At 42.0% G+C, this 27,066-nt stretch overlaps 1 protein-coding gene across 2 annotated transcripts in view; it reads left to right on the top strand.

The window, feature by feature from the left end:
• Positions 1 to 27,066, top strand: part of TMEM150C (transmembrane protein 150C) — a 77,666-nt gene that overhangs the window by 28,809 nt on the left and 21,791 nt on the right. For both annotated transcript variants that reach the window (XM_064368451.1, XM_064368448.1), the window contains exons 2-4: positions 25,611 to 25,700; positions 26,806 to 26,859; positions 26,988 to 27,020. In XM_064368451.1, coding sequence (XP_064224521.1) covers positions 25,621 to 25,700; positions 26,806 to 26,859; positions 26,988 to 27,020 — 167 coding nt within the window. In that variant the 5' untranslated portion in view covers positions 25,611 to 25,620. The remainder of the gene's footprint in view (positions 1 to 25,610; positions 25,701 to 26,805; positions 26,860 to 26,987; positions 27,021 to 27,066) is intronic.

The raw sequence follows: 27,066 nt of genomic DNA, 5'->3' as shown, positions 1-27,066 counted from the left end.
ACTCTGGGAAACCCAGGTCAGGTGATCCAAGGTGACATAGTACAAAGCCACCACACTACCTACATGTCTGAAGCTGAAATACCTGAGGTTTACTCTCTGAAGTAAAATAGGAGATATGGGCAATTATTTGCCAAAAAAACCCACAAAAAAACCAATATGGTCTGGGTGGTGAGGGAAACCTTTCCTAGACTGGCTGACAGTGGAATCAGTTCTGGAAAGATGGGTAAGAATTACATGGGGAAAACATCCCAGGGGAGACAAAATCATAACCGAAGACAAAATTCTTAACCGAAGACCCTCAGTCACCAGTGAAAGGCACAATTACGCTCAGTATGCAGTCTTTACTGAGGTAGGATAGACGTTGGAGAGACTAACAGTAAGGATCAAAAGCAAAGCCATCTAGTTTTAATTAATTAGAACATCATCTAAGCATTATAATTAATTGAGAGGTTTTTGTAAGTGGTGAGTGTCCTAAAGGATAATAAAGTTTAGTCATAGTGATAATAGCTCAGGAGCTTGGATTCAACCACTTACTAGCTGTGTGACCCTGAGCAAGCTATTAAGCCTCTGTAGGCCTTTATATTTTCATTTGTCAGTTGGCAGTAAGAGTAGTCTCTACCTCACAAAGGTGCTGTGAGGGATTAATAAGAGAATCCATGTAAAGTTCTTGGCACAGGGTATATTAACTGTTGCCAATATCCCATCATCATCATTGCCATCATCATTATCATCATCATTATTATTGTCATTGTCATTAACTCCCTAGGAAATACTTTTTTAGGCTGGGTGATTCCAAAGGCCAAATGATACGTTTGACCATTCAAAGTACGCAGCCAATTGAGCAGATAGGATCTAGTGCTGATTGCCAGAAGCAATATGCTCTACTTGTTCTGTTTCTTCTTTGGATTCAAATATAGTTGTCCTCATCTCCTCATCCACAACCCCAAAATGTTTTCCTGTACTTTCCTATCAAAGTGTTTTATCTTGGCCGGGTGCAGTGACTCACACCTGTGATCCTAGCACTTTGGGAGTCCAAGGTGGGAGGATTGCTTGAGCCCATGAGTTCGAGACCAGCCTGGGCTTCATAGTAAAACCCCATCTCTACTAAAAATACAAAAATTAGCCAGGTATGGTGGAGTACACCTGTAGTCCCAGCTATTACGGAGAATGAGGTGGGAGAATCACTTGAGCCCAGGAGGTCAAGGCTGCTGTGAGCCATGATCATGCCACTGAAGTCCAGCCTGTGTGACAGAGCAAAACCCTTCCTGAAAAACAAAACAAAATGTTATTTTTCTTTTGCCTAAGAAATGGGCTTTGCAGCTTTTCTCCACTACCTGTTTTACCAGGCCTTGGGCAAGGACGGTTTTAGAACCCAACGAGCAAGCCACAGCCAACCTGCCCACTCATGAGGCTGCATGCATGTGATCATATGGCCTCCCTGTGGGGCAATTTAGAGGCTTGTCTTGTAGGGGCTTGGAAAACCAGACTAATGTCTACCCACAGCCGTGGGTGACATTTCATAACAGTATTCAGAAGCTGTTGAGCATTTTTCTGCCTGAGAGAAAGTGCTAGATGTCTTTTCATCTTTGTTAAACAATGAAAAACAAAGAATGGAATGTTATCTTTTAATTAAAGAGCTGTTCTAGCCCCCTTTCTTTATCCTGATTATCGAGTTTACATAAATCTTCACTCTCATCCCTCCCACCTCCCATCGTTAATTAGATTTTCTGGTTTGTGGCCACTTGAAGTGGAGAAAAATCACTGAACTAGACTTTGGAAAGAATACAGTCCCTTCTGGTTTTATTACTCAATTTCATCATTGATCGGATCCTCAGAATGTATTTTCATTTACATATCTATCTTTTAAAACAAAATCTACAGATCCTATCAGTGCAACAATTTTTTTCTTCTTTACCAAGCCCCACCTGACTTTATTCCAGACACATACATTAAATAGTAAATAGTAAAGTTTCTATTCATTGAAAGGTGTGTAGAGCCGGCTCTGTCTCAGCTGTGTTTGCAAGAATGAAATGCCTCAAGCATTCTTTCTATTGTTGCCTCCTACCTCCAAAATATTTCTTGAATTCGTCGATTTCACAATGCTTGGTTCAGTATACCTGTGTCTCTCCCTGAGAACATAGGTTCCTGCTCCCCCAGTACTATAGCCATGCTGTAATCCTCCTCATTAGTAAAAATCCTTCTCATTTGGTTTGCAATCACATTGTGTTTCAGTGGCTTTGTTTGAGCAGTCCCTTACCCAGAATGCCTGTCTAGCTTTATCAGCCTGGTCAGTTCCTACCAGACCATCTTACTGTCGGCACCTCTATTCATCTGTCCCAGCTTCCTCAGGTGGGATTATGCTTGCATTACTTTGGGCTTTGCAGAACTTGTTTGCATTATCAAAGTTTCGACATTTGCATTCATGATTATGTAATTGTGGCTGTTTCCTCCTCTAGATGCCTTGAGGTCAGAGTCTGCATTTTTCATAATCGTACCTTCCCACTACCCAACACAATACCTGACCCAGCGAAGGCACTGGGTAAATACTTGTCAAGTGAATGAAAATCTTTTTCAGTGGTTATATAAGAAGGAAAGACATAATAAAGACAATTACTTGAGTAATTTTCTGCAGAGACTAAAGAAAGCTGCAAGTAATTTGTGATTTAAAAGAAATGGGTAGTCATTCACAGCTAAATAATGAAATGTGGGGGTCCCAAGACACACGTCTCTCTTTTCAGATATGTCTACCTAAAAGTACAATGACTGTTTTTGGAAAAAGAAAAAACAGATTTTTTTTCCAACACAAAAATCAAAAATAAAATACTTCTGAGATAACCTTAGATTCTGTAACCTAATTTTGGATTACAGTCATGTTTTTAGTTGTTGTGTTTTAATAAAGTAGGTTATTTGAGGCTGGGTGTGGTTGCTTACACCTGTAATCCTAGCACTTTGGGAGACTGAGGTGGGCAGATCACCTGGGGTCAGGAGTTCGAGACCAGCCTGGCCAACATGATGAACTCCATCTCCACTAAAAATATAAAAATTATCCAGGCGTGGTGGCAGGCACCTGTAATCCCAACTACTCAGGAGGCTCAGGCAGGAGAATTGCTTGAACCCAGGAGGTAGAGGTTACAGTGAACTGAGATCACGCCACTGCACTACAGCTTGAGTTATTAAAAAAAAAAAAAAAGATTATTTGTTATTTGTGTTATAGAAGTTATTGAGAAATTATTTTAGGCAAATAGGAAAAGAGGCCCTTGGGAAGTTTTAGTCTTTTAAAGCATCTGTGGAAAAGTTTCTTGTAAGGCCCGTGGCTCTCAGAGCCAGGCCGCCAACCTTTGATATGCTAATGTAGGCCATTAGGAACTGGGTCCACCCCACAGGGCGATTCCTGCGGCCTTCCTGCCCTTGCCGCACATGTGCCTCGCAACATGGCCGCCCCCACGTATCCCCACGTGTGTAGAACGTGGTGCCATGCCTTTGCTCATTAAAAGGCTAGGGTGAGAGGGCCAGCTTTCTCACGGGCTACCTAAATGACATGCCTAGTAAAACCAATCCCCTGAGCCCTATGCAAATCAAACATAGCTTCCTCCAGTCTCTGTATATTTACCTGGCTGATATCCGTGGCAAGTGGGAACTTCCTCTTTCCGTTTGGGAACCCCTCCTCCCTCTGTCTCTGTAAGGGGGAGCCTCTTCCTCCTGCCTTTCTCTTTTCTTTCTTGCCTATTAAACTCTCTGCTCCTCAAAAACCACTCCACATGTGTCCATGTCGTTTTATCTAAGCCAGCATGAGGACTAAGAACCCTGGTGTTCCTCCACTCATCAAAGCCGTATCATTTGGACCCTACCCTCTGACAAAGATTATTCAAGTGAGTAAACTTTAGTCAGGGCTCCTGAACCTTCTACAGGGTCCACCTGTGAATGCCTTATAAAATCCAGTGTTAGCAAACCCCCGCCCCCCGGCCTTCAATACCTGATCACTCTCCATATCTGTCAGTTTTCTGTCCTTCACCATCCCCTAGGTGACATCTGATCACGCTGGTGTCTTCGGCAAGAATCTTGTTAGGTTGGTTTAGGCAGAATCCCCTCTTACCCCTGATATTTCCTCTTAGTAATTTTCTGTCCACTGTCCAGCTCCTTGGCTATAGATTCCCACTTGCCCGTGGTGTATTTGGAGTTGATCCCAATCTCTTTCTAACTGCAAATTGCCTTGCAGATGTCCCCATACCTGTCTCCATGGTCCTGAAGAAAGTCAGCCTTACTGTGCTTTAACAAGTGTCATTAAATAGTTTTTTCTTTAGCATCTCTCTTTCCTTTTATTCTTTTATCATTATGCAGAATCTAAAGACTATCCATCATGCTAGCTGATGCCTTTCAGGGAAGTACAACATTTGATTTCATGCATTAAGATGCTGAACTTCTTTTGTACCCCCCAAAAATCTACAAGCATCTCTTTTCATTTGAAATTTTACGTAACTCAGCAGGAAATAAAATTGCCAGGGCTACTGACCCCAACTGATGGCCAGAATGTGTTCTATGGCATCTTATTGGAGCTTACTCCCATCTTGTCAAAGCCATTTCAAAAGTATCTAGTGTTTTCGTCTCTCCACATTGTTTCACTTTGGTCGCTTGTGGATTTTGGTGAGATAACCAGGACTGGCCATACCTAGTCTTACCATTTCAGATCAGAGGACTCCCAAGGCAGGGAGCTGTGGTTAGAATATGGGAGTGGTGGTTCTTCCTGTAGCCTCCTAACCTGTGTCTCTACCTCGTATGTTTTTATGGTTTTGGAGACTACCATAAACAAAGAGCAATTTTTTTTTTTAAGTAAAGGTCTCGCTCTGTTGCCCAGGCTGGAGTACAGTGGTGCAATCACAGCTCCCTGCAGCCTTGACCTCCCAAGCTCAAGCAGTCCTCCCACCTCAGCCTCCCAAAAATGCTGGTATTACAGGCATGAGCCACTGCACCCAGCCCAAAGAGCAAATTTAATCCTCTAAGCATCACCTTCACCTTATCACTAGGAAATCAGTGCTGCCCATTGCCCAAGCATGGCCCCCTTCAGTCCCCCTCCTGAGCATTCTGTCCTGGCCCCACACAGTCTGGCTGTGAATGCCTCTCTAGCGTCATCTCCCATGTCACATCTCCTCAATCAGTTACCCTGTGTGTCAGCCCCCCCGCGTCACTGACTCTTCTCCACAGACATTTTGCATCTCCTTTTCACCTAGTTACTCTTGCTGATAGTCTTCCATTCCCTTTCAGCATCTTACAATTCTGTTTACCACCCAAGGCCCAGCTCGAATGCTACCCTCTCCATGGACCCTGTTCTAATCCCCATGGTCAGAATTAATCACTCGTACTGTGGCGTGGACGTAAGAATTCATCTTCTATGTGTGCGTGGCCGTTTTCAGGCTGTTCCACATGCTGTAGTTATTTGTTCACATTTCTGTTCTCTTAGCCAAGGCTTCTGCTTTTGTTTGTTTTTTTTCAATCTTCTTATATTTTCCATTTTGTAGCACAGTGCCTTTCGTTTATTCTTCATCAGATACTTATTGAGCAGTGCTATGGGTGAGGTCTTGTTTTAGAGACTGGGAATAGAGCAAGGAGCAAAAGGTAAAAATCCCTACTCTCATGGAGCTTGCAGTTAGCGAAAGAAGAAAGTCTGGGAGTGAAATGGATATAATGTAATACTAGGTGCTATGGAGACAGATATAGCAGGGTGGCACAGGGAATTCTAGGGGTGAAGGGATTTTCAATGGGATGCTTGGGAAAGGCCTCGTCAAGAAGGTACCATTTTGGCCAAGATTTGTGAGGGAGCAGCCATGTGTCTTTCTGGCAGGAAGAACACTACAGGGGACAGTACCGCACATGTGTGGCCTGTGCAGGGAGGTGTCTGGTGTGTTGGAGGAATGCAAGGAGACCGGAACAGTTGGAGCCAGGGGCTAGTAGTGGGTAAAGTCAGAGAGGAAGGGACAGGTGCTCTGAGGTAGGGGCTTAGCCAGTTTTTGTGTGTGTTTTGTTTGTTTATTATTTTTAGAGACAGGGTCTCACTTTGTCACCCAAGCTGGAGTGCGGTGGTATGATCATAGTGCTCATTGTAACCTCAATTTCCTGGGCTCAGGGCTCTTTCTGAGTAGATAGGACTACAGGCACCTGCCACCACACTGGGGTAATTTTTTAGTCTCTTTGCACAAACGGAGTCTCGTGATGTTGCCTAGGCTGGTGTTGAACTCTTGCCTCAAGCAATCCAGCTACCTCTGTACTGGGATAACAGGCATGAACCACCGTGCCCAGCCTTAGCAAGTTATTGAGCTAACGGATGACATGATCTGATCAGTGTTGTAATAGTATCTGCCTGGCTGCTGTAGCAAGGAGTGGTTCAGTTTGAACTCTTATTTTGGCTCAGGATTCTGGGCACGTTGAATGTGGGGTGTGGGAGAAATTGAGGTATCTAAGATGATCCCAAGGCTTTTGGCCTGAGAAGGAAGAAGCATGGAGCAGTGCAGACTGCAGACAAAGCAGACTTGAGAAGCAAGATCAGGAGGACACCTGTGGGTGCTGACATAGAAAGGTGTCCACATTGCATGGTTAAGTAAAAAATTTCACACTTACACATATGTAGGGGGGAACCTGGGAGGATGTATATTGAACTATGAACAGTTAACTGTTTGGGGCATGGCACTACTGGGCGTTTTTACTTTCCAATTTTCAGTTGCATGTCAATATAATTCACAAGTCCAGATGATATAAAGATAACAAAAATCCCTACGACCGATCTACCCAGGTCCACCGTCTAAGCCCTCAGTGTGACAGGTTTCTTTCATCATTCGCCGGAAGATGCACAAACTGCAGACCACCTCTCAATGATAAATTTATAACACTGCTTTCTAAACCAGAATAGAAATGTACAGTAGACCCCCTTATCAGCAGTTTCACTTTCCACAGTTTCAGTTACTCATAGTCAACTGAGGTCTAAAGATATTCAGATATTTTGAAATAGATAGGGAGGAGTACATTCACATAGCTTTTATTACAGCATATTATTATAATTGTTCTATTTTATTATTGTCACTCCCTTACTGTGCCTAATTTATAAATTAAACTTTATCATATGCATGTATGTATAGAAAAAATATCATGGCTGAGTGCAGTGGCTCACGCCTGTAATCCCAGCACTTTGGGAAGCCAAGGCTGGTAGATCTCTTGAGGTCAGAAGTTTGAGACCAGCCTGGTCAACATGGTGAAACCCCATCTCTACTCAAAATACAAAAATTAGCTGGGCGTTGTGGCAGGTGCCTGTAATCCCAGCTACTTGGGGAGGCTGAGGCAAGAGAATTGCTTTAACCCAGGAGGTGGAGGTTGCAGTGAGCTGAGATCGCGCCATTGCACTCCAGCCTCAGCAACAGAATAAGACCCCATCTCAAAAAAAAAAAGAAAGAAAAAACATTGTATATATAGAGTATGTTACTATCTGAGATTTCAGGCATCTCCTGGGGGTCATGGAATGTGTGTGTCCCTTGTGGATAAGGGGGTACTACTGCATTCACCATGAGGATAAAGCAACAGTAGTCATTTGCTTAGGAAAAGCCTTTCTGGTGAGTAACTCTGTTCAGAAAACCATATTGGCCAGGCGCGGTGGCTCACGCCTATAATCCCAGCACTTTGGGAGGCTGAGGCAGGTGGATCACGAGGTCAAGAGATCGAGACCATCCTGGTCAACAAGGTGAAACCCCATCTCTACTAAAAAATACAAAAATTAGCTGGGCACGGTGGCGCGTGCCTGTAATCCCAGCTACTTGGGAGGCTGAGGCAGGAGAATTGCCTGAACCCAGGAGGCGGAGGTTGCGGTGAGCCGAGATCGCGCCATTGCACTCCAGCCTGGGTAACAAGAGCGAAACTGCATCTCAAAAAAAGAAAAAGAAAACCATATTGTACGCAAAAGGTGACATGACAAATATAGATTTACAACAAAAGAAGTGAGGATATTTCTGTCAAGCAGGTTTGGCAGATTGCTGTTCTTTACTGTCAGGTTGTTTCTTTCCAGAAGACTAACACTCGTCCTCCAAATCCAAGCAGCTTTCTCCCCGGTAAGGCACTGTTGAAACACGCTGAGAATGCTAATGGTTCAACTGCTTCAGTCAATGAATCTGCCCTTAATTCACCCCAGGCAAGGAACAATTCAAGATATTAGGGGGAGTATAACTGATTTGAGAATCCAGATAATATGCTATAAATAGTTATCGAAGGAAGAGAACAAGTTATCTAATAACTGATGGGCTATTTCTAAAAGAAGAATATTCTCTCAATACATTTTTTTTTGCTCTACCAAGTACTGTGGAGCTGCTTTAAAGGTGAATTAGTCAGGTTCCATTGCTAGGAAGGAAGTGGGGCAAGCAGGTGGCAAGTTTTGAAAGGTACAGCAGTGCCCATTGTCTAGAAACTGGGCAGCCAAACCCCAGTGGGGAGGAGCCTGCTGGTCTAGGAATGGTAAAGGGAACCAAAGGAAAAACCCCTTGTGTTTCTCAGGGGATGATTCCCCCGACCTCCGTCCTGCCCCACCCTCCCACCTAGGAGAGGAAAATGGTGTCAACGTATGATCTGCTTCAGAGAAGTAGAGGCGGCTGAAGAAGGGAGCTGGCATACAAGCTGTAAAGGGACAGCTGGAAGAGGACTGCCCTGTAGAGGTAACCCAGGACCAAAGCCCAGTGCATCCTGGTCTGGTGAGCAACACTGGAGCCTTTGGAGAGCTGCTGAGGGGCATGGTGGCCAGGGGCCAGGGCATGGAGCAGCTCATACCGGTTACTACTTTTTTTTTTCTTTTTTGAGATGGAGTCTCGCTCTGTCACCCAGGCTGGAGTGCAGTGGCATGATCTTGGCTCACTGCAACCTCTGCCTCCCAGGTTCAAGCGATTCTCCTGCCTCAGTCTCCCAAGTAGCTGGGATTACAAGTGCCCACCACTATGCCTAGCTAATTTTTGTAGTTTTAGTAGAGATGGGGTTTTAACCATGTTGGCCAGGCTGGTCTTGAGCTCCTGACCTCAGGTGATTAGCCCACCTCGGCCTCCCAAAGTGCTGCGATCACAGGCATGAGTCACCACGCCTGGCCCTGTCACTACTTTCTGAGGATGTTTGCCAGTCTCTGCAAGGAGAGTTGGGAAACATGTCAGTCCTCTTAGCAGTACTTTTGCAAGTTGTTGTCAGAATATGTTATTGCTTTATATGCTTCATTTCCTGGGTTAACTATGGAGCCACTTTGCTGATGACTGTATAGTCAGAGTTTTCCAGAGAAACAGAATCAATAGGATATATAGAGATATATAAGAGAGATTTATTATGAGAATTGGCTTAGGCAATTATGAAGATCAGAAGTCCCATGATGTGCCATCTGCAAGCTGGAGACCCTGTAAAGCTGGTGTTATAATCCAGTCCAAGTCTGAAGGCCTGAGAGCAAGGGGAGCTGATAGTGTAACCCTCAGTCTGAGGCTGAAGGCCTCAGAGCCTGGGAGGGGTGCAGGTATATGTCTGGAGTCCCAAGGCTGAGACTGGAGTTCTGATGTCCAAGGGCAGTAGAAGATGGGTGTTCCAGCACAAGAAAAGGGAGAATTCATCCCTCCGCTGCCTTTTGTTCTATCAGGGTCCTCAATGGATTGGGTGATGCCTTCCCACATTGGTAAGGGTGAGTTTTCTTTACTCAGTCTACCAATTCAAATGCTAGTTTCTTCCAGAAACATCCTGACAAGCACACTCAGGAATAATGTTTTACCAGATACCTGGGCAGTCTTTAGCCCAATCAAGTTGACACCTAAAATTAGCCATCACAGTGATAGTCCTGATTTTGCTCCTATTTCTGAGGACACATATTCTGTAACCTTATAAGTGCTTAAAATAAACATGAAATGGCATCACTGGTGGGAAATGAGAGAGGATTTGAGGAAGATAGAGAAGGCTGATCATTTACAAGATCTGTTCCAGGTTGGTTTTTGTAAGGGTACTGTATGAAGTGAGAAACTGCATTGGATCACCTTTCATGAGGTGTATGAAGCACCAACAGGCTTTGGAAGGACAGGCATGAGGCAGTTAACTGCATTTTACAAGTCCCTGGTCTCGCTGTTTTTCATTCCGGTGATGTAGTGGTCCTAAGTGTTCTGGGGAGTTTGGGTTCTGAATTGTGGATTAGTTCTTCTGGCCATGGGAAGGATGCAGGATGATGTACAACCTTTCCCATCATCAGTCTGAACTCCAACAAGCAACCTACGATCTGGTATATTTCTTGTGTGTTTTGTCCTTCCAAATAAGTCATCAGCGTAAAGTAATTTCTGAGAGACTATTTGAAGAATTTGTTTCTTCTGCTTCACCAAAAGGACATTAAAAGCATGCCCTACATTGCCTGTCAGGTTTCTCCCTGAGTTCCTAAGCAGTCATCTTTCAGCTGGAATAAATCTGCAGTTTTACCTTCTTTTCCTGGACCACAAATGGGATGGGCATCAGTGGTATTGAGAGAACCATTTATAACAATAATAGCTTTCTATTATTGAATGTTTGCCAGGTACTTATTAAACAGTCTTGCGTTAAACTCTCTTAATCTTCACCACAGCCCTATGTTCCCCATTTTATAGATGAGAAAATTGAGGCTTAAAGAAGTTTAAGCAATTTGTACAGCATCACCCAGCTACTAAATGGCAGAGCCTGAATTTGAAACCAGAGAATCTGAATCCAGGATATATGTTCATGGTTCCTGCTCTGTTCTGACTTCCCATTAGAATGGAGCATGGAAGAATGATCATTTTGACTGTCACCCTGGCATAACATATCCCCTGAGCAGCTGCCAGCTTGTTTGAGGAGGAGATCCAAGTTTAATGTTTGGGGCTCAATGGTCACATGCATTTGCCTAGCATTTCTCAGTCTGTGTGTTCTACCATTAGCCACATACGATTCAACCTGAAACTGCTTCTCAGGTCCCCATCTCTTGAATTTTCTGGGCCTGCCTGTCCTCGGGGGATCCGGGTGGTGCATTTCTTGTTGTGCTCTGGTTTGCTTCATGTTTGGTTGTTTCTCTTCACTGAACCAGGTCTGAGGTGTTGAAGTCAGAGCCTAGCAAGGAGAGCCAGCATTGCGAAAGCTTACTGTTTGTTTTGGCTCTTGGAGCTGTGACTATGGGCCAGAAAGAGGGTTGCTGTGATGCTATTTCAAAGCTGTAGACCAGGGGCTTCCAGGCACAGGGATCTCATTTTCAATTAGCTTGTGGTCAGGCTGCTGTACAGATTTGGTTTTTTTGTTTGTTTTTGTTTTGCCTTAGGGATAGGAAGGCACATGAAATCACTTCATATGGCTGAAAGTCTAGAAGAGATCCTTTAGAACTGCTGAGTCAGCCACGTTGGTAGTAATCACCTCACTGTCATTTGTAAAATGAAATTAGTCATGTTACCCAGCCATTCCTATACTTCTCAGGGTGCTGTGCTGAGTATTCATTTGATTCAGGAGCTATAAAATACAGTAAAATCTTTAAGGAAAAGGTATGTGTGGATATTTATAAAACCTTTCTAAAAATTTTATGTCAAAGATGGGCCACTGCTAAGCAAGGAACCCATTCCCTGGCCTTAATTCCTTCCTGTGCTGAGGGGAACCACCTAGTCACTTAGAACTCTTGGTTATCACTGGATTCACCAGCGTAGGGTTCTGTTAAGTTAGTGTCTCTTTGGAATCAATGTACCTCTCAAGTAGCTAATGGACAGAGTGACTTTGTCATTTTTATCGGGAATAGGGTGAGACATCAGGTGAAGTGTTTGGGCTTCAATTAGCAGCGTATCTGAATGTATTGTTAGCTAGAGTGAAAGGTTCAGCTGGTCTAACAACAATTAGGCAACAATAATGTAGCTTAAAAATGAAGTTTGTTTTTCACATAACATTCCAGGGTGGCTATTTCATATCAGTAAGGGGAGAAGGGGCTCATGACAGCGAGGCCGTCTGCAGCACAGCTCCTGTCTTTTGGTCATCATATCTCAGTTCATAGGAAATGAGTATGTGCCAGGCAGGCTTATATCCACTGGCAAGAAATAATTCATGTGGCTACTTCACAGTGCAGATGAAGATGGGGAGAGTCATGTAGCTGGGCAGCCATGTGACACAGTGGAAGGAGAGAAAAATGGACGTTCATAGACAGCTGGCCGTCTTTGCTGGAGTCAGTGCCTCTGAACACCAAGAATCAGTAAACGCCCTAATTTCTACACACAGAACACACTTGCTTCATCCCAAGGGAGACAAACCAAAGCCCCATCCAGTAAATGCACCGCCTGACAGTCCGTGGTCTCTGGGTAACACATGATTCTTTCCATCGTGTTCCAACATGGTTCCTGATGGTCTTGCAACCCGTGAACTAAAAGGCAAGTTATCTCCCCTTCTGCACTCATACTCATACTCAATATACCACGGTAGAACAGGGAACAGAAAAATCCCCTCTGGAAATTAAAACCTCACTGGAAAAAGAGGAGGAGGAAATGCACACAGCAGCACCTGGTTTATAGCAGGACTAGGATCCTGCGGCAGGCAATGGGAAGCCCCCTGCCCCAGCAGAAGAGAAGCTTCCCTGAGTAGACTCTGGTTCTGCTCTTCAGGAGAGCCCTTGCTCATGCTCTTGGTGTCCCTTGGTCTTGCTCTTGGGGAAGGGGCTTCTCTGTATTCAGTTTCCTCCTTGGCCAAATCTGAAGTGGGTGCTAGGGATATACCCCCCTTGGTGGCTGTTCAGCTTTTGTAGCCCACTGCCTGCTGGTGCAAATGTGGAGGTCTGAGAGTGTAGCAGTCCTTTTATTGGCTTGGCTGTGGTCCCTTTGCTAATGCAGTTCAGGAACTCAGAACTTCCAGCCAGTTCACATGCCAGCCTTCTCTCCCAACCTTCTTTCCAAGACTTGGGCCATATCCGCCTGCTTTATTTCTTTGTTTCCCTGCTCTCCATATTTTCCTCTCACAATGTGGTGGCAGCTGTACGGAGCCCTCTGAGACAGCAGACTTGGGAGGGAAGCCAAAAACCCTTATTTTCATCTCTAGTCTCTTTCTGTTTAAGGTATAGAAGTCATTGGCTTTTCCAACCCTTCAAGACACCAAATTTCTAAAAACTCTTCCTCTTCTTTTGTATCTCTCTTTGCAAATCACTCTGGGTAGGGGCTCAACAGAAATGTGGTCTGCTTTTTAGGTCAGGTGACAGGTTGTTTGTTTGTTTGTTTTAAGGTCAACAGACTTTGCTGGCACAGACCAGATTTTAGTCACACATTTTCCTTAGGACTATTTTTTTTTATTGTGGTAAAATATCATGACATAAAATTTACCGTTTTTTTTTTTTTTTTTTTTGAGACAGAGTTTTGCTCTGTCACCAGGCTGGAGTGCAGTGGTGTGATCTTGGCTCACTGCAACCTCCAACTCCTGGATTCAAGCGATTCTCCTGCCTCAGCCTCCCGAGTAGCTGGGACTACAGGCATGCATCACCATGCCCAGCTAATTTTTGTATTTTTAGTAGAGACAGGATTTCACCATGTTGGCCAAGCTGGTCTCAATCTCCTGACGTCATGATCCACCCCCCTCAACCTCCCAAAGTGCTGGGATTACAGTCATGAGCCACCGTGCCTGGCCAAAGTTTACCATTTTAAAGTGTGCAGTTCAGTGGCAAAACTGAAACTCTATTCCCATTAAACAGTAACTCCTCTTTCCCACTTTTCCCTCATCCGCTGGCAGCCGCCATTCCACTTTTGCTTCTGTGAATTTCACTACTTTGTGTCTGGCTTACTTATTTCACTTAGCACAGTGATTTCAAGGTTAATCTATAATTTAGCATGTATCAGAATTTCCTTCCTTTTTAAGGCTGAATAATATTCCTTTGATGTCTAGACCACATTTTATTAATCCAGTCATCAGTTGATAAGCACTTGTTTCCACCTTTTGTGAATAATGTTTCCAGCTATTGTGAATAATGCTGCTATGAACATGGGTATATAAATATCTGCTCAAGTCCCTGCGTCCAGTTTGTATGGTTATATACACAGAAGTAGAATTTATGGATCATATGGTCATTCTATTTTTAACTTTTTGAGGAACTACCAAACCATTTTCCAACAGCTGTACCATTTTATATTCCCATCAACAATGCACAAGCGTTCTAATTTCTCCACATCCTTGTCAATACTTGTTACCTTTTTTCCATTTTTTAAAAAATTATTATACTTTAAGTTCTGAGATACATGTGCAGAGCATGCAGGTTTGTTGCATAGGTATACACATGCCATGGTGGTTTGCTGCAGCCGTCAACCTGTCGTCTACATTAGGTTTTATCCTAATGCTATCCCTCCTGTAGCCCCTCATCCCCCGACAGGCCCCGGTGTGTGATGTTCCCCTCCCTGTGTCCATGTGTTCTCATTGTTCAACTCCCACTTATGAGTAAGAACATGCAGTCTTTGGTTTTTTGTTCCTGTGTTAGTTTACTGAGAATAATGGTTTCCAGCTTTATTTATGTCCCTGCAAAGGACATGAACTCATCCTTTTTATGGCTCCATAGTATTCCAAGGCATATATGTCGGTTTGTCACAAATAGCTCTTATTATTTTGAGATACGTTCCATCAACACCTAATTTATTGAGAGTTTTTAGCATGAAGGGATGTTGAATTTTATTGAAGGCCTTTTCTGCATCTGTTGAGATAATCTTGTGGTTTTTGTATTGGTTCAGTTTATGTGATGGATTACACTTACTGATTTGTGTATGTTGAACCAGCCTTGCATCCCAGGGATGAAGCCAACTTGATCATGGTGGATAAGCTTTTTGATGTGCTGCTGGATTTGCTTTGCCAGTATTTTATTGAGGATTTTTGCACTAATGTTCATCAGGGATATTGGCCTGCAATTTTCCTTTTTTGTTGTGTCTCTGCCAGGTTTTGGTATCACAATGATGCTGGCCTCCTAAAATGAGTTAGGGAAGAGTCCTTTCCCTCTTTTTCTATTGTTTGGAATAGTTTCAGAAGGAATGTACCAGCTCCTCTTTGTACCTCTGGTAGAATTCAGCCATGAATCCATCTGGTCCTGGGCTTTTTTTTGGTTGGTAGGCTATTAATTACTGCCTTAATTTCAGAACTTGTTATTGGTGTATTCAGGAATTTGACTTCTTCCTGGTTTAGTCTTGGGAGGGTATATATGTCCAGGAATTTATCTATTTCTTCTAGATTTTCTAGTTTATTTGCATAGAGGTATTTAAAGTATTCTCTGATGGTAGTTTGCATTTCTGTAGGATCAGTAGGGCTATCCCCTTTATCATCTTTTATTGTGCCTATTGGATTCTTCTCTCTTTTCTTCATTAGTCTATCAGTCTATCCTGTTAATCTTTTCAAAAAGCAGCTTCTGGATTCATTGATTTTTTGAAGGGTTTTTCGTGTCTCTATCTCCTTCAGTTCTGCTCTGATCTTAGTTATTTCTTGTCTTCTGCTAGCTTTTGAATTTGTTTGCTCTTGCTTCTCTAGTTCTTTTAATTGCGATGTTAGGGTGTCAATTTTAGATTTCTCCTGCTTTTTCCTATGGGCGTTTATTACTATAAATTTCCCTCTATTTCCCTTTTTTTTTTGCTTTCCATTTGCTTGGTAAATATTCCTCCATCTCTTTATTTTAACCTATGTGTGTCTTTGCATGTGAGATGGGTCTCCTGAATACAGCACACTGATGGATCTTGACTCTTTATCCAATTTGCCAGTCTTTGTCTTTTATTTTGGGCATTTAGCCCCTTTACATTTAAGGTTAATATTGTTATGTGTGAATTTGATCCTGTCATTATGATGCTAGCTGGTTATTTTGCCCATTAGTTGATGCAGTTTCTTCATAGTATCAATGGTCTTTACAATTTGGTATGTTTTTGCAGTGGCTGGTACTGGTATTTCCTTTCCATATTTAGTGCTTCCTTCAGGAGCTCTTGTAAGGCAGGCCTGGTGGTGACAAATCTCTCAGTATTTGCTTGTCTATAAAGGATTTTATTTCTCCTTCACTTTTGAAGCTTAGTTTGGCTAGATATGAAATTCTGGGTTGAAAATTCTTTTCTTTAAAAGTGTTAAATATTGGCCTCCACTCTCATCTGGCTTGCAGTGTTTCTGCAGAGAGATCTGCTGTTACTCTGATGGGCTTCCCTTTGTGGGTAACCCGACCTTTCTCTCTGGCTGCCCTAAAAATTTTTGCTTCATTTCAACCGTAGTCAATCTGACGACTATGTGTCTTGGAGTTGCTCTTCTCAAGGAGTATCTTTGTGGTGTTCTCTGTGTTGCCTGAATTTGAATGTTGGCCTGTCTTGCTAGGCTGGGAAGTTCTCCTGGATAATATCCTGAAGAGTATTTTTCAACTTGGTTCCATTCTCCCCATCACTTTCAGGTACACTAATCAAATGTAGGTTTGGTCTTTTCACATAGTCCCATATTTCTTGGAGGCTTTGTTCCTTTTCATTCTTTTTTCTCTAATTTTGTCTTCACACTTTATTTCATTAAGTTGATCTTCAATCTATGATATCCTTTCTTCTGCTTGATCGATTCGGCTGTTGATACTTGTGTATGCTTCACAAAATTCTCAGGCTGTGTTTTTCAACTCCATCAGGTCATTTATGTTCTTCTCTAAACTGGTTATTCCTCTATCCTTTTTCAAGGTTCTTAGCTTCCTTGAGTTGGGTTAGAACATGCTCCTTTAGCTCAGAGGAGCTTGTTATTACCTACCTTCTGAAGATTACTTCTGTCAATTCATCAAACTTATTCTCCATCCAGTTTTGTTCCCTTGCTGGCGAAGAGTTCTGATCCTTTGGAGGAGAAGAGGCATTCTGGTTTTTGGAATTTTCAGCCTTTTTGTGCTGGTTTTTCCTCATCTTCATGGATTTACCTACCTTTCATCTTTTATGTTGGTGATCTTCGGATGGGGTTTTTGTGTGGACATCTTTTTTGTTGATGTTGATGCTATGACTTTCTGTTTGTTAGTTTTCCTTCTAACAGTCAGGACCCTCTGCTTCAGGTCTGCTGGAGTGTGCTGGAGGTCCACTCCAGACCCTGTTTACCTGGGTATCACCAGCAGAGGCTGCAGAACAGCAAAGATTGCTGCCTGTTCCTTCCTCTGGAAGCTTCATCCCAGAGGGGCACCTGTCAGATGCCAGCCAGGGCTCTCCTGTATGAGGTGTCTGTCAACCCCTGCTGGGAGGTATCTTCCTGTCAGGAGACATGGGGGTCAGGGACCCACTTGAGGAGGTAGTCTGTCCTTTAGCAGATCTCAAGCACTGTGCTGGGAGATTCACTGCTCTCTTCAGAGCCACCAGGCAGGAATATTTAAGTCTGCTGAAGCTGCACCCACAGCTGACCCTTCCCCCAGGTGTTCTATCCCAGGGAGAAGGGAGTTTTATCTATAAGCCCCTAACTGGGTCTGCTGCTTTTCTTTCAGAGATGGCCTGCCCAGAGAGAACTTTTTGGTTTTTGATAATAGCTATCCTAATGGGTGAGGTGGTACTTCATCTTTTTTGAAGTGGCTTTTTAAACTTTTAAAATTTTGGTGAAATATATATAACAAAAACTGCCATTGTGACCATTGCTAAGGCTACAATTCGGTGGCATTAATTATAGTCACAGTGTTGTACAACCTGTGACTAACCTGAGACTACTCTGTCTCTAAAACTTTTTCATTGCCCCATTGATGAAAATTTTAAGTGAATTTTAGACATTATGACAATACTCCTCTAGAAAATAGGCATTTTCCTGTATAATACAATACCGTTATCATACGAGCCTTCACTCATTTTCCACTGGAGAGAACTTATGGGCCTTATTGCACTTACTGCAGAGGAGGCTGCTAAGTATACGGTAGGTGAGCAGCCACTTGCCAAATTATAATGGAAGGAGAGAGAGTGGATTTTGGTGCTCTACCACCCTACAGTAATAAAGCGATAATGACTTTGAATTGATTCACATTACAAGGTTGGAAGTGGGTGATATCGAGCATTTGGGGTGTTATCAAGGACTCAGTTCTTCCCACCATCCAATCTACCATTCTCAGTATGTTGATTTTGAGTCCTCATGTTTTTTTGTCTCGTGGTTACATTATGGCTGCCATAGCACTAGGTACCATATTTTTACTATAGCATCCCAAGTGAGAGAGAAGTAGGATGGGCAGAAAAGAAACAATCCTCTGTCAGGGATGCCCTTCCCCTTTGTTACTCAGTAGACTTCCCTTGCATCTCATGGGCCAAGTTCAAAGGAGTCTGTAAAGGCACTTTTTAAAGGAAAATGAGATCACTATGATTAGCTTAACAACTCATGACCTATAGCCTTGGGCTGAGTACATTGCTGTCCCTAATAAAATTAGATTTCTATTAGCTAAGAAAAAGAGGAGAAATGACTGTTGGGTTGGCAGTTACATCTGCCACATGTGGGCAATATTTTTATTATTATTAAAGATATAATTGGACTCTGAAGAGGATCTTGGCATAGAAACTCTTAAGACAATATTATTGAATTAAAGTGCTTGTAGAAGGGAATTCCTTCTGGAATTATTCTGTCAATAGTTTAGGGATAGGCCAGGTGTGGTGGCTCACACCTGTAATCTTAACACTTTAGGAGGCCTAGGCGGGTGGATCACTTGAGCCCAGAAGTTCAAGACCATCCTGGGCAATATGATGAGACTCTGTCTCTACAAAAAATATAAAAATTAGCTGGGCATAGTGGCAGACGCCTGTAGTCCCACCTACTTAGGAAGCTGAAGTGGGAGGATCACCTGAGCCTGGGGAGATTGAGGCTCCAGTGAGCCATGATCATACCACTACACACCAGCCTGAGTGATAGAGAGAGAACCTATCTAAAAAAAAAAAAACTAGTGTTGGGACAATGTGCTCCATCAATTTCTGAGAAAAAGAATCATTAGGTCACTGGCATGAAAGGATCCCTATAGTCATCTTCAGTTGAATGAAGGTGATTAATTTTAGAAATCAAGACAGCATTGGAGAAAAACTAGTTGTCATTGGTTCTACTTAGGAATAATCATATTCTTTTGGGAATGGTAATGTTTAATAGAAATTCTTTAATATTGTTTCTTGCCAGCACTCATGAAAAATGTGGAAACAGGGATATTGACCTCATTGATTGAATAATATAGTTTATATCTGCTGATGGAAGGAAGTCATATACTCTTAAAGTGACACCAGATCACCTGACTATTATGCCTTCCCAAACTTAGGATTCAGTGAAAACACAATTTTGTTAGCAAAACAAGTGTGACGTTTGTTGGTTGTATTGCGTATCTCCCCAGGCTGATTTATATCTGAGAGCCTGCAAACATTTTAGGGGAAAAACAAAATAAACAGTCCTCATCATTACCTCTTATAATTACAAGTGAATGATAAGATAATACGAGTCCTTCACGCTTGCCCATGACACAAAAGAAAAGTAAGATTTTTAGGTGGTTAAAAACAAACCAAGGATGGTTCACAGACACTGCGACCGTCGTGGTCATGAGGGGGTGACTCCTTTATCATTTCTGCTTCCTTCCAGCTGGCCCTGGCAGAAGAATGAAAAATTACTATAGCAGGGGGCTCATTCCCTGATAAATTACAGGACAAAAAAGGATAACCAAAGACCCCCAACAGCATTTTCAGTGTAATACAGTTAACATTTATTGAAATGCTGGCTGTATGCTAGGCACTGTTCTGAGTGTCTTAAACATATTTTCAATCCTCATAAAAACCCTCTAAGGTAGATACCATTATTATTTCCACTTTGCTGATATGGAAACCGAGGCACAGAGAAGACTTAACCAAGGACACACAACTAATAAGAGGCAGAGCTGAGATTCCAGGCCCTGGTCACCCGGCTCCAGAGTCTGTGAACTACAGCTGCCTCTTTCCATTGCCTCAGGCAGGACAAAGTCCTTCTATTTATAATAAGCAAGTCCTTTCCAGCCCTTGAAAATATTAACTTTCATGACACTTCACAGTCATTGTTGTAAGTGGTTCTCACTAACAAACAAAGTTTTTAAGCTGTAAATGAAGATAGATTGGGCTTTACTTTTCCATTTGTAGCTTCCATTTCATTTGTGGCTTGACAGAATAGAAAGTTTGTCTTCAAGGATTAGCAGGGGTAACGGTATGCTATGTTCTTTCACTCGTAGCTTCAGTAGCTAACACTGTATAAACTATCTGTTTTGAATTTGATGATAGAAGTATGAATAATCATGTGACTTTGACTTTATTTATTTATTTATTTATTTTTTGAGAAAGAATCTTGCTCTGTCATCCAGGCTGGAGTGAAGTGGATCTCGGCTCACTGCAACCTCTGCCTCCCAGGCTCAAGCAATTCTCCTTCCTTAGCCTCCCAAGTAGCTGGGACTACAGGTTCACGCCACCACACCCAGCTAATTTTTGTATTTTTACTGGAAACGGGTTTCACCATGTTGGCCAGACTGGTCTTGAACTCCTGACCTCAGATGTTCTGCCCGCCTGACTCTCCCAAAGCTCTGGGATTTCAAGTGTGAGCCACCCCTCCCTGCTGTAACTTTGACTTTATAAAGACCCCCTTTTCTAGCCAATTAAAGGAGTTAGAGTCTTAGATAATAAACTAACATGGGCTTATAGTAACATTCTGTTCACTTCCACAAAAATTGTACATTTTCAAATGGCCAGGTGTTCTCTTGGATATTTGCAGCTTTAAGACTTCCAGAGCAACAAAATGTCAACAGTGGGAGCCTCTGCGGACCTCGAGCTACAGGTCATTTTCTCTCAGAGGAAAGAAGAAAACTACAGGGATGCCAGGTCACAAAGGGAGCGGTAGAAGATGGAGATTTTCATCAAAATCATCAAAACAGTGTTGACGAGCCCCACTGTGCAGTCTCACTCACACCACAGATTGAGTAAAAGAGAGTGAAGATAACTCAGATTCAGGGAGTGACATTTATTGGAAGAAAAGAACATGCGACAGAAATATACAGAGAGTTTGCAATATTGGCTCTCTAGGAAGATTTGACCATCTGGATAACAGCTTTGCAAATCATTTGGATAAATGATACCATTCGGAGGAGAGTCTTCCAAAGCAAATCTAAATGCCAGAACCCTTTCAAGAAGGTTTATGCATATTCTGGCTCGTTTACTCCATTTGTTAGAAGCTCATGAGGTGACGTTGTCCTAGATATAATTAACCATTTAGGACATGGGAAGAATTATCTTTAATTTTTTTACTGTGAAGTATTATTGGAAGATTAATATCAATAGAGTAAATATTATGTAGAATAACAAAGAAGTAGAGGCTGGGTGTGGTGGCTCAGGCCTATGATCCCAGCACTTTGGGAGGCCAAGGCAGGCTGATCACCTGAGGTCGGGAGTTTGAGACCAGCCTGGCCAACACCCCGTCTCTACTAAAAATACAAAAATTAGCTGGATGTGGTGGCGGGTGACTGTAATCCCAGCTACTTGGGATACTGAGGTGGGAGAACCACTTGAACGCAGGAGGCGGAGTTTGCAGTGAGCCAAGGTCACACCCCTGCATTCCAGCCTGGGCGACAGAATGAGACTCCATCTCAAAAAAAAAAGAAAGAAAGAAAGAAAGAAAAAGAAAAAAAGAAGTACAATTCGGAATGTAAAGATACAACAAGCCAGGTGTGGTGGTGCATGCCTGTAGTCCCAGCTACTAGGGAGGCTGAAGTGGGAGGATCTCTTGAACCCAAGAGTTTGAATTCAGCCTGGACAACATAGCGAGATGGATCGCTTTAAAAAAAAAAAAAAGAGCAAAGATAAAACTATTTTAGGAGTGTGGAGTATTCCTTTCTTCTCTCCCTCCTTCTTTAAAGAGGCAAGGAGAAGCTGTACTTTTCTAGCTGGGAGGAATCTTGTTGATTTAGCTCAGGGAAAGATTGGAACTTATTCTTGCTAGGAAATGTAAGTAAGGTTTGGGTGACACTTTCTAATGTGACTAGAAGCAATGGGCCAGTTTATTTTCATGGTGTCTGGAAGGATGCAAGAAACAAATCCATCTCCTACTTGTAACTTTAATTCTCAGGCAACAGTAAGGCAAAGTTAACAGTTAATTTGGCCACAGGCAGTGGCTCACGTGGGCAGATCACTTGGGCTCAGGAGTTCCAGCCTAGCTTGGGTAACATAGTGAAACCTTGTCTCTACAAAAAATTAGCCAGGTGTGGTGGCGCGCAGCTGTAGTCCCAGCTACTTAGGAGGCTGAGGTGGGAGGATTGCTTGAGCCCAGGAGTTTGAAGCAGCAGTGAGCTGTGATCACGTCACTGCACCCCATCCAGCCTGGGTGACAAAGCGAGATCCTGTCTCAAAAAAAAGAGAGTAATTTAATAGATCTCCTTGTTTATCCTTTGCAAAAAGGTACTTTCAGCCAAGTATCTGGCTTGTGAAACTAAACCAAATTAAACATTCATCTCCAGGCACCTCCAGGAATCCTCCCCGAGTACCTGGAACAGAGAGCACATCAGAGTTGTTTCTCTATTGCAAATTGTTTGGTAACAATATAAGCTGACGAGAGCAGGCAAATGAGGATCAGTGGCTGAAGGGGACATCCCAGTACCTCGGGCCAGGAAATTAGTATATAAAGCTATTTTTAGCTTGATGCCATGGTCTTAGAATTATCTTGTTAACTCTCTTCATTCTACCTCCCTGCTTGACAATTTCGATTTCCCACATGGATGTTCCTAAAAGGAGAGCCAGAATAAGTATTTGTCCATTTGACAGTTGTGCCTCTCATTGTACATTAATAAGTTGTCATTCTGATGTATTCACCAATCTATTGTAAAGACAGTTAACATTTTCTCTGGGGCTGATAATTCTGAGTATATTGGATCATTCTGTTTTTGCAAAGGTGTAAAATACCAGACTTGGCTTAACCTCCAAGGTACTGCCACTCTGTGAAGCCTCCGTCCTTGACATCCTTCTCCTTTTCTTTGCATTCAGTAGTCTTCACTTTGTTGAATTCACAATCTAGGAGTTGAAAAATATTTCAGCTCCTAGATTCTGTAACACTGTAAGAAAATGGTATTACAGGTTTAAGTAACAACCCAGACCTAATGGGTCAGTTATTGGGAAAGCCGAGGTTGGGAACCAGATCTCCTAACCATCTTGTCTGTACTCATCCTATTAGAGGACCCTATTTCAGTGGCAGATCTAGAATAATTGGTTTACATACTCAACCATCACTCCTATTTACTGTGCTCCCTCTACATTTGGCTACTTATGGAATTATTTTTGTCACCATAATGGATTAGCTTTATTATGAGCCCGCAACTTTCTGGACATAAATAAATGAATGGAGACCGACTAACAATATTGTGTATGCTTAAAATGTTCACTGTTCTTCCATATTATATAAACTAGAAAGCCATGGACCACTTAGTTTATACAGTAGCTTTTTTTTTTTTTTTTTTTTTTTTTTGAGACAGAGTCTCACCATGTTTGTTGCCCAGGCTGGAGTGCAATGGCACGATCTCAGCTCACTGCAACCTCCGCCTCCCGGGTTCAAGTGATTCTCCTGTCTCAGCCTCCCGAGAAGCTGGGATTATAGACGCATGCCACCACACCCGGCTAATTTTTTGTATCTTTAGTAGAGACGGGGTTTCACCATATTGGTCACTCCTGTGGAACTCCTGACCTCGTGATCCACCCACCTCAGCCTCCCAAAGTGCTGGGATTATAGATGTCAGCCACTGTGCCCAGCCATACAGTAGCTTTTATGTATTGCATAGAATGTTACGTATAAATAGTTGTATTCATCAGACCTTGCCTCAGTATTTCCACCACCTGGTATAGTACCTGGCACTCATAGGGTGCCCATAATTTTGAGTTGGATCGTATTGGGTTAGATTGGATTAAATTATTGAAAGTGGCTCTAATGTCTTTCATCTCCTAGATTCTGTAATTTATTTAACATCACTGCCCAGATATGTGTTTAGACTAAGGCACAACTGTTCAAAGACACTTTATTAGGTCCTGTGTCTGTCTCCTAGTCTGAAAGATCTACGTAATCAGGTACACCAGGTCCTGGGAACTAAGACTTCCTGAGACATTGCAGAAGGGATTGGTTCACCAGCCTGAAGAGAGCACCATGTTCTCTCTCATCTCAACACTTAGAGGGTCCAGAGAGTCCCAGCATATGAAAGCAGATGTCTTGGAGGTATTCACTAATGGGGCAGTACTGGTTCAAACCCAGTAAACAAACTTGCTGCAGTTAATTGTAAAACCCAAAATAAAGAGCATTGATATCTCCCTAGAGGTTCCATTTAATGACATTATTCTTCTGATTGTCAGGTCCCCAGTGGAGGTTACTAGGGCACTTAATTTTCTTAGAACAGGTTTGTTTTTGCCATAAGGATTATGTTGGCATCCAGTGTCTTAGATAGATTTTGTCTGGCAGTTAAGACATAAAGTGATAGTTATTTCTTTATCTTTAATACTGATAATTTTTCATAGACACTTCTGGAGCTTCTGGTTTTCACTTCATTGTGTGTGGGGGGATTTTTAAAAATATATTTTTCACTTTAAAATGTAACATCCAAAACGCCAGACATATGTATTTTTTTCAGTGTATTTATTTATTTTATTTATTTATTTTTGAAACAGAGTCTTGCTCTGCCTCCCACACTGGGGTGCAGTGGCATGATCTTGGCTCACTGCAACCTCTGCCTCTTGGGTTCCAGCAATTCTCCTGCTTCAGCCTCCTGAGTAGGGGACTACAGGTGTGTGCCACCATGCCCGGCTCATTTTTTTTATTTTTTAGCAGAGACAGGGTTTCACCATATTGGTCGGGCTGGTCTCAAACTCCTGACCTTGTGATCTGCCCCCACTACGTTGGCCTCCCTAAGTGCTGGGATTATAGGCGTGAGCCACTGTGCTCAGTTATTAGCACTAATTTAAAGTTATACACAATGCGTTGTTTCACAGAGCATTCATCTTTAGTCTCCTGAGATAGCTGCTCAGTATCATGTCATAAGAAAAGTTCAGATTTGCAAAGTATTTGTAATTTCCTCCTGATAATTGCTAATTTATTTAGTAGCCATTTGTTTTTAACACTTTTGTCTGCCAGCCTGTAGATTTATGTACATGTCAGATCCAAAAATACATAAATGTTAATATTAGTACTAAAAGCAGATTGAAGTATACCTTTGTACTTAGCTCTTATAGCAAAAGTCCTAACCTAACCCAAACTCTTCTGTCTTTTCTTAAATATATCAATGCTTATACAAGGATAAATGTTTTTTATGAAAAATTTTCTGGCCAGGCACTGTGGCTCATGCCCGTAATCGCAACACTTTGGAAGGCCAAGGTAGGAGGATCACTTGAGGCCAGGAGTTTAAGACCAGCTTGGGCAACATAGCTAGACCCCATCTCTACAAAAAAATTTTTTTAATAAATTTTCCATTAGTTCTCAACTAAAACTCTGGAACATTTAAGCTAGATAACAATCATCCACATTAACTGTTTCAGGGATTTCACACATGAGTAGGTGGCAATAATTATTCCAATTTGAATCATGGTTTCATAAAATATACTTTTTTCCAGTTAGACTAAACTTTCTATCTTGAAGGAGTGAAATAAATATTTTACCTTAATTACTAATGCATGTTTATTTTATTCCAGTGGTACAGGCATGGATGGGAAGAAATGCAGCGTATGGATGTTCCTACCACTTGTATTTACTTTGTTTACTTCAGCTGGATTGTGGATAGTGTGAGTATTCTCTCATTTAATTGTTTAAGGACTCCGGTGCAATGTAGATAAAAATGTAACCCTTAATAGTTACATTTGGCAGCCAGGCATGGTGGCTCACGCCTGTAATCCCAGCATTTTGGGAGGCTGAGGCAGCAGATCACTTTAGGTCAGGAGTTTGAGACCAGCTTGGCCAACATAGTGAAACCCTGTCTCTACTAAAAATACAAAAATTAGCCGGGCGTAGTGGCGCATACCTATAATCCCAGCTACTTGGGAGGCTGAGGCATGAGAATCACTTGAACTCTGGAGGCAGAGGTTGCAGTGAGCTGAGATCGTGCCACTGCACTCCAGATTGGGCAACAGAGCAAGACTCTGTCCCCACCCCAAAAAGATAGCAGATGGCATATCTATATGACTGTATTTATAAATACTTTAAAATGATATATTTTACTAATTCAACCTTGCTAAAGTCCTCATTTCTTTTCCCATTTTCTATTAATCAAAATAAGTAACAAGTGAGTAATAATTACACAAAGCAGGTAGTGAAGAATACTAGTTTATTTTGTGTTCATGTGTTCTTGTTGTATTGAACATTTTGTAAACTGGTTATATGAATTAATTATTTGCAAGGTTTTCAAATTTGACACTATCATGCCATGGATTCCATTTGCAGTCCAGTTCATAGTCCAGTTATTTGTAAAATGAGCATCATTACATTGGAAGTCCTGGCTTACCGCAAAATGTTCCTGCTTATTTTAGGTAATATTCTCCTTAAGAAAATTATTTTAGTTTCTCAAAGTTTGTTACAAAAGGTCAGACACATATTCCTCAGAAGTTGGAAACTGAATTCAAATTTTAGTTTGCTCAAATTTGTAAGGTCTATTTCCTCGTTTTCTAGTTTCCAGTTTATAAGCATTGTCATTCATTTGGGGGATGTTTTGAAATTAAGGAAATATTACTAATAATGACATTTGAGCTTCAAAGAACTAGATGATCTATGGGTAAAGAATTGTAAAAGATCATTTCTCAGAAAAAAATGAATATATTTGTGCAGTTTAATAAAACTGGGAAACGATTCTTTTTTGCAATTTATTTGTTTTACAAAATTATTCTTTTTTGATAGATACTTCATAGCTGTGGAAGATGACAAAATTTTACCATTAAATTCAGCTGAAAGGTAAAGTTTACCTGTGGGTAATTCATTGCTCATCAATAGATTTAGCAAAAACTTTCCCACCGGGAAGGTTAAACCGCACAAATGACAGTACTTTAACCTGAGCCTCTGTATTTTTTTTGGTTATCCAGGAAACCTAGTGTGAAGCGTGCACCATATATAAGGTAATCCAGCAATTCTCTTCTGTCTTGTGGGACCACAGGAAAAGTT

Source organism: Aotus nancymaae, unplaced genomic scaffold (assembly GCF_030222135.1).
Source record: "Aotus nancymaae isolate 86718 unplaced genomic scaffold, 86718_ANA_hifiasm-v0.15.2.pri h1tg000006l, whole genome shotgun sequence".
NCBI classification, from domain to species: domain Eukaryota; kingdom Metazoa; phylum Chordata; class Mammalia; order Primates; family Aotidae; genus Aotus; species Aotus nancymaae.
This window is presented reverse-complemented; position numbering and strand designations above follow the sequence as displayed.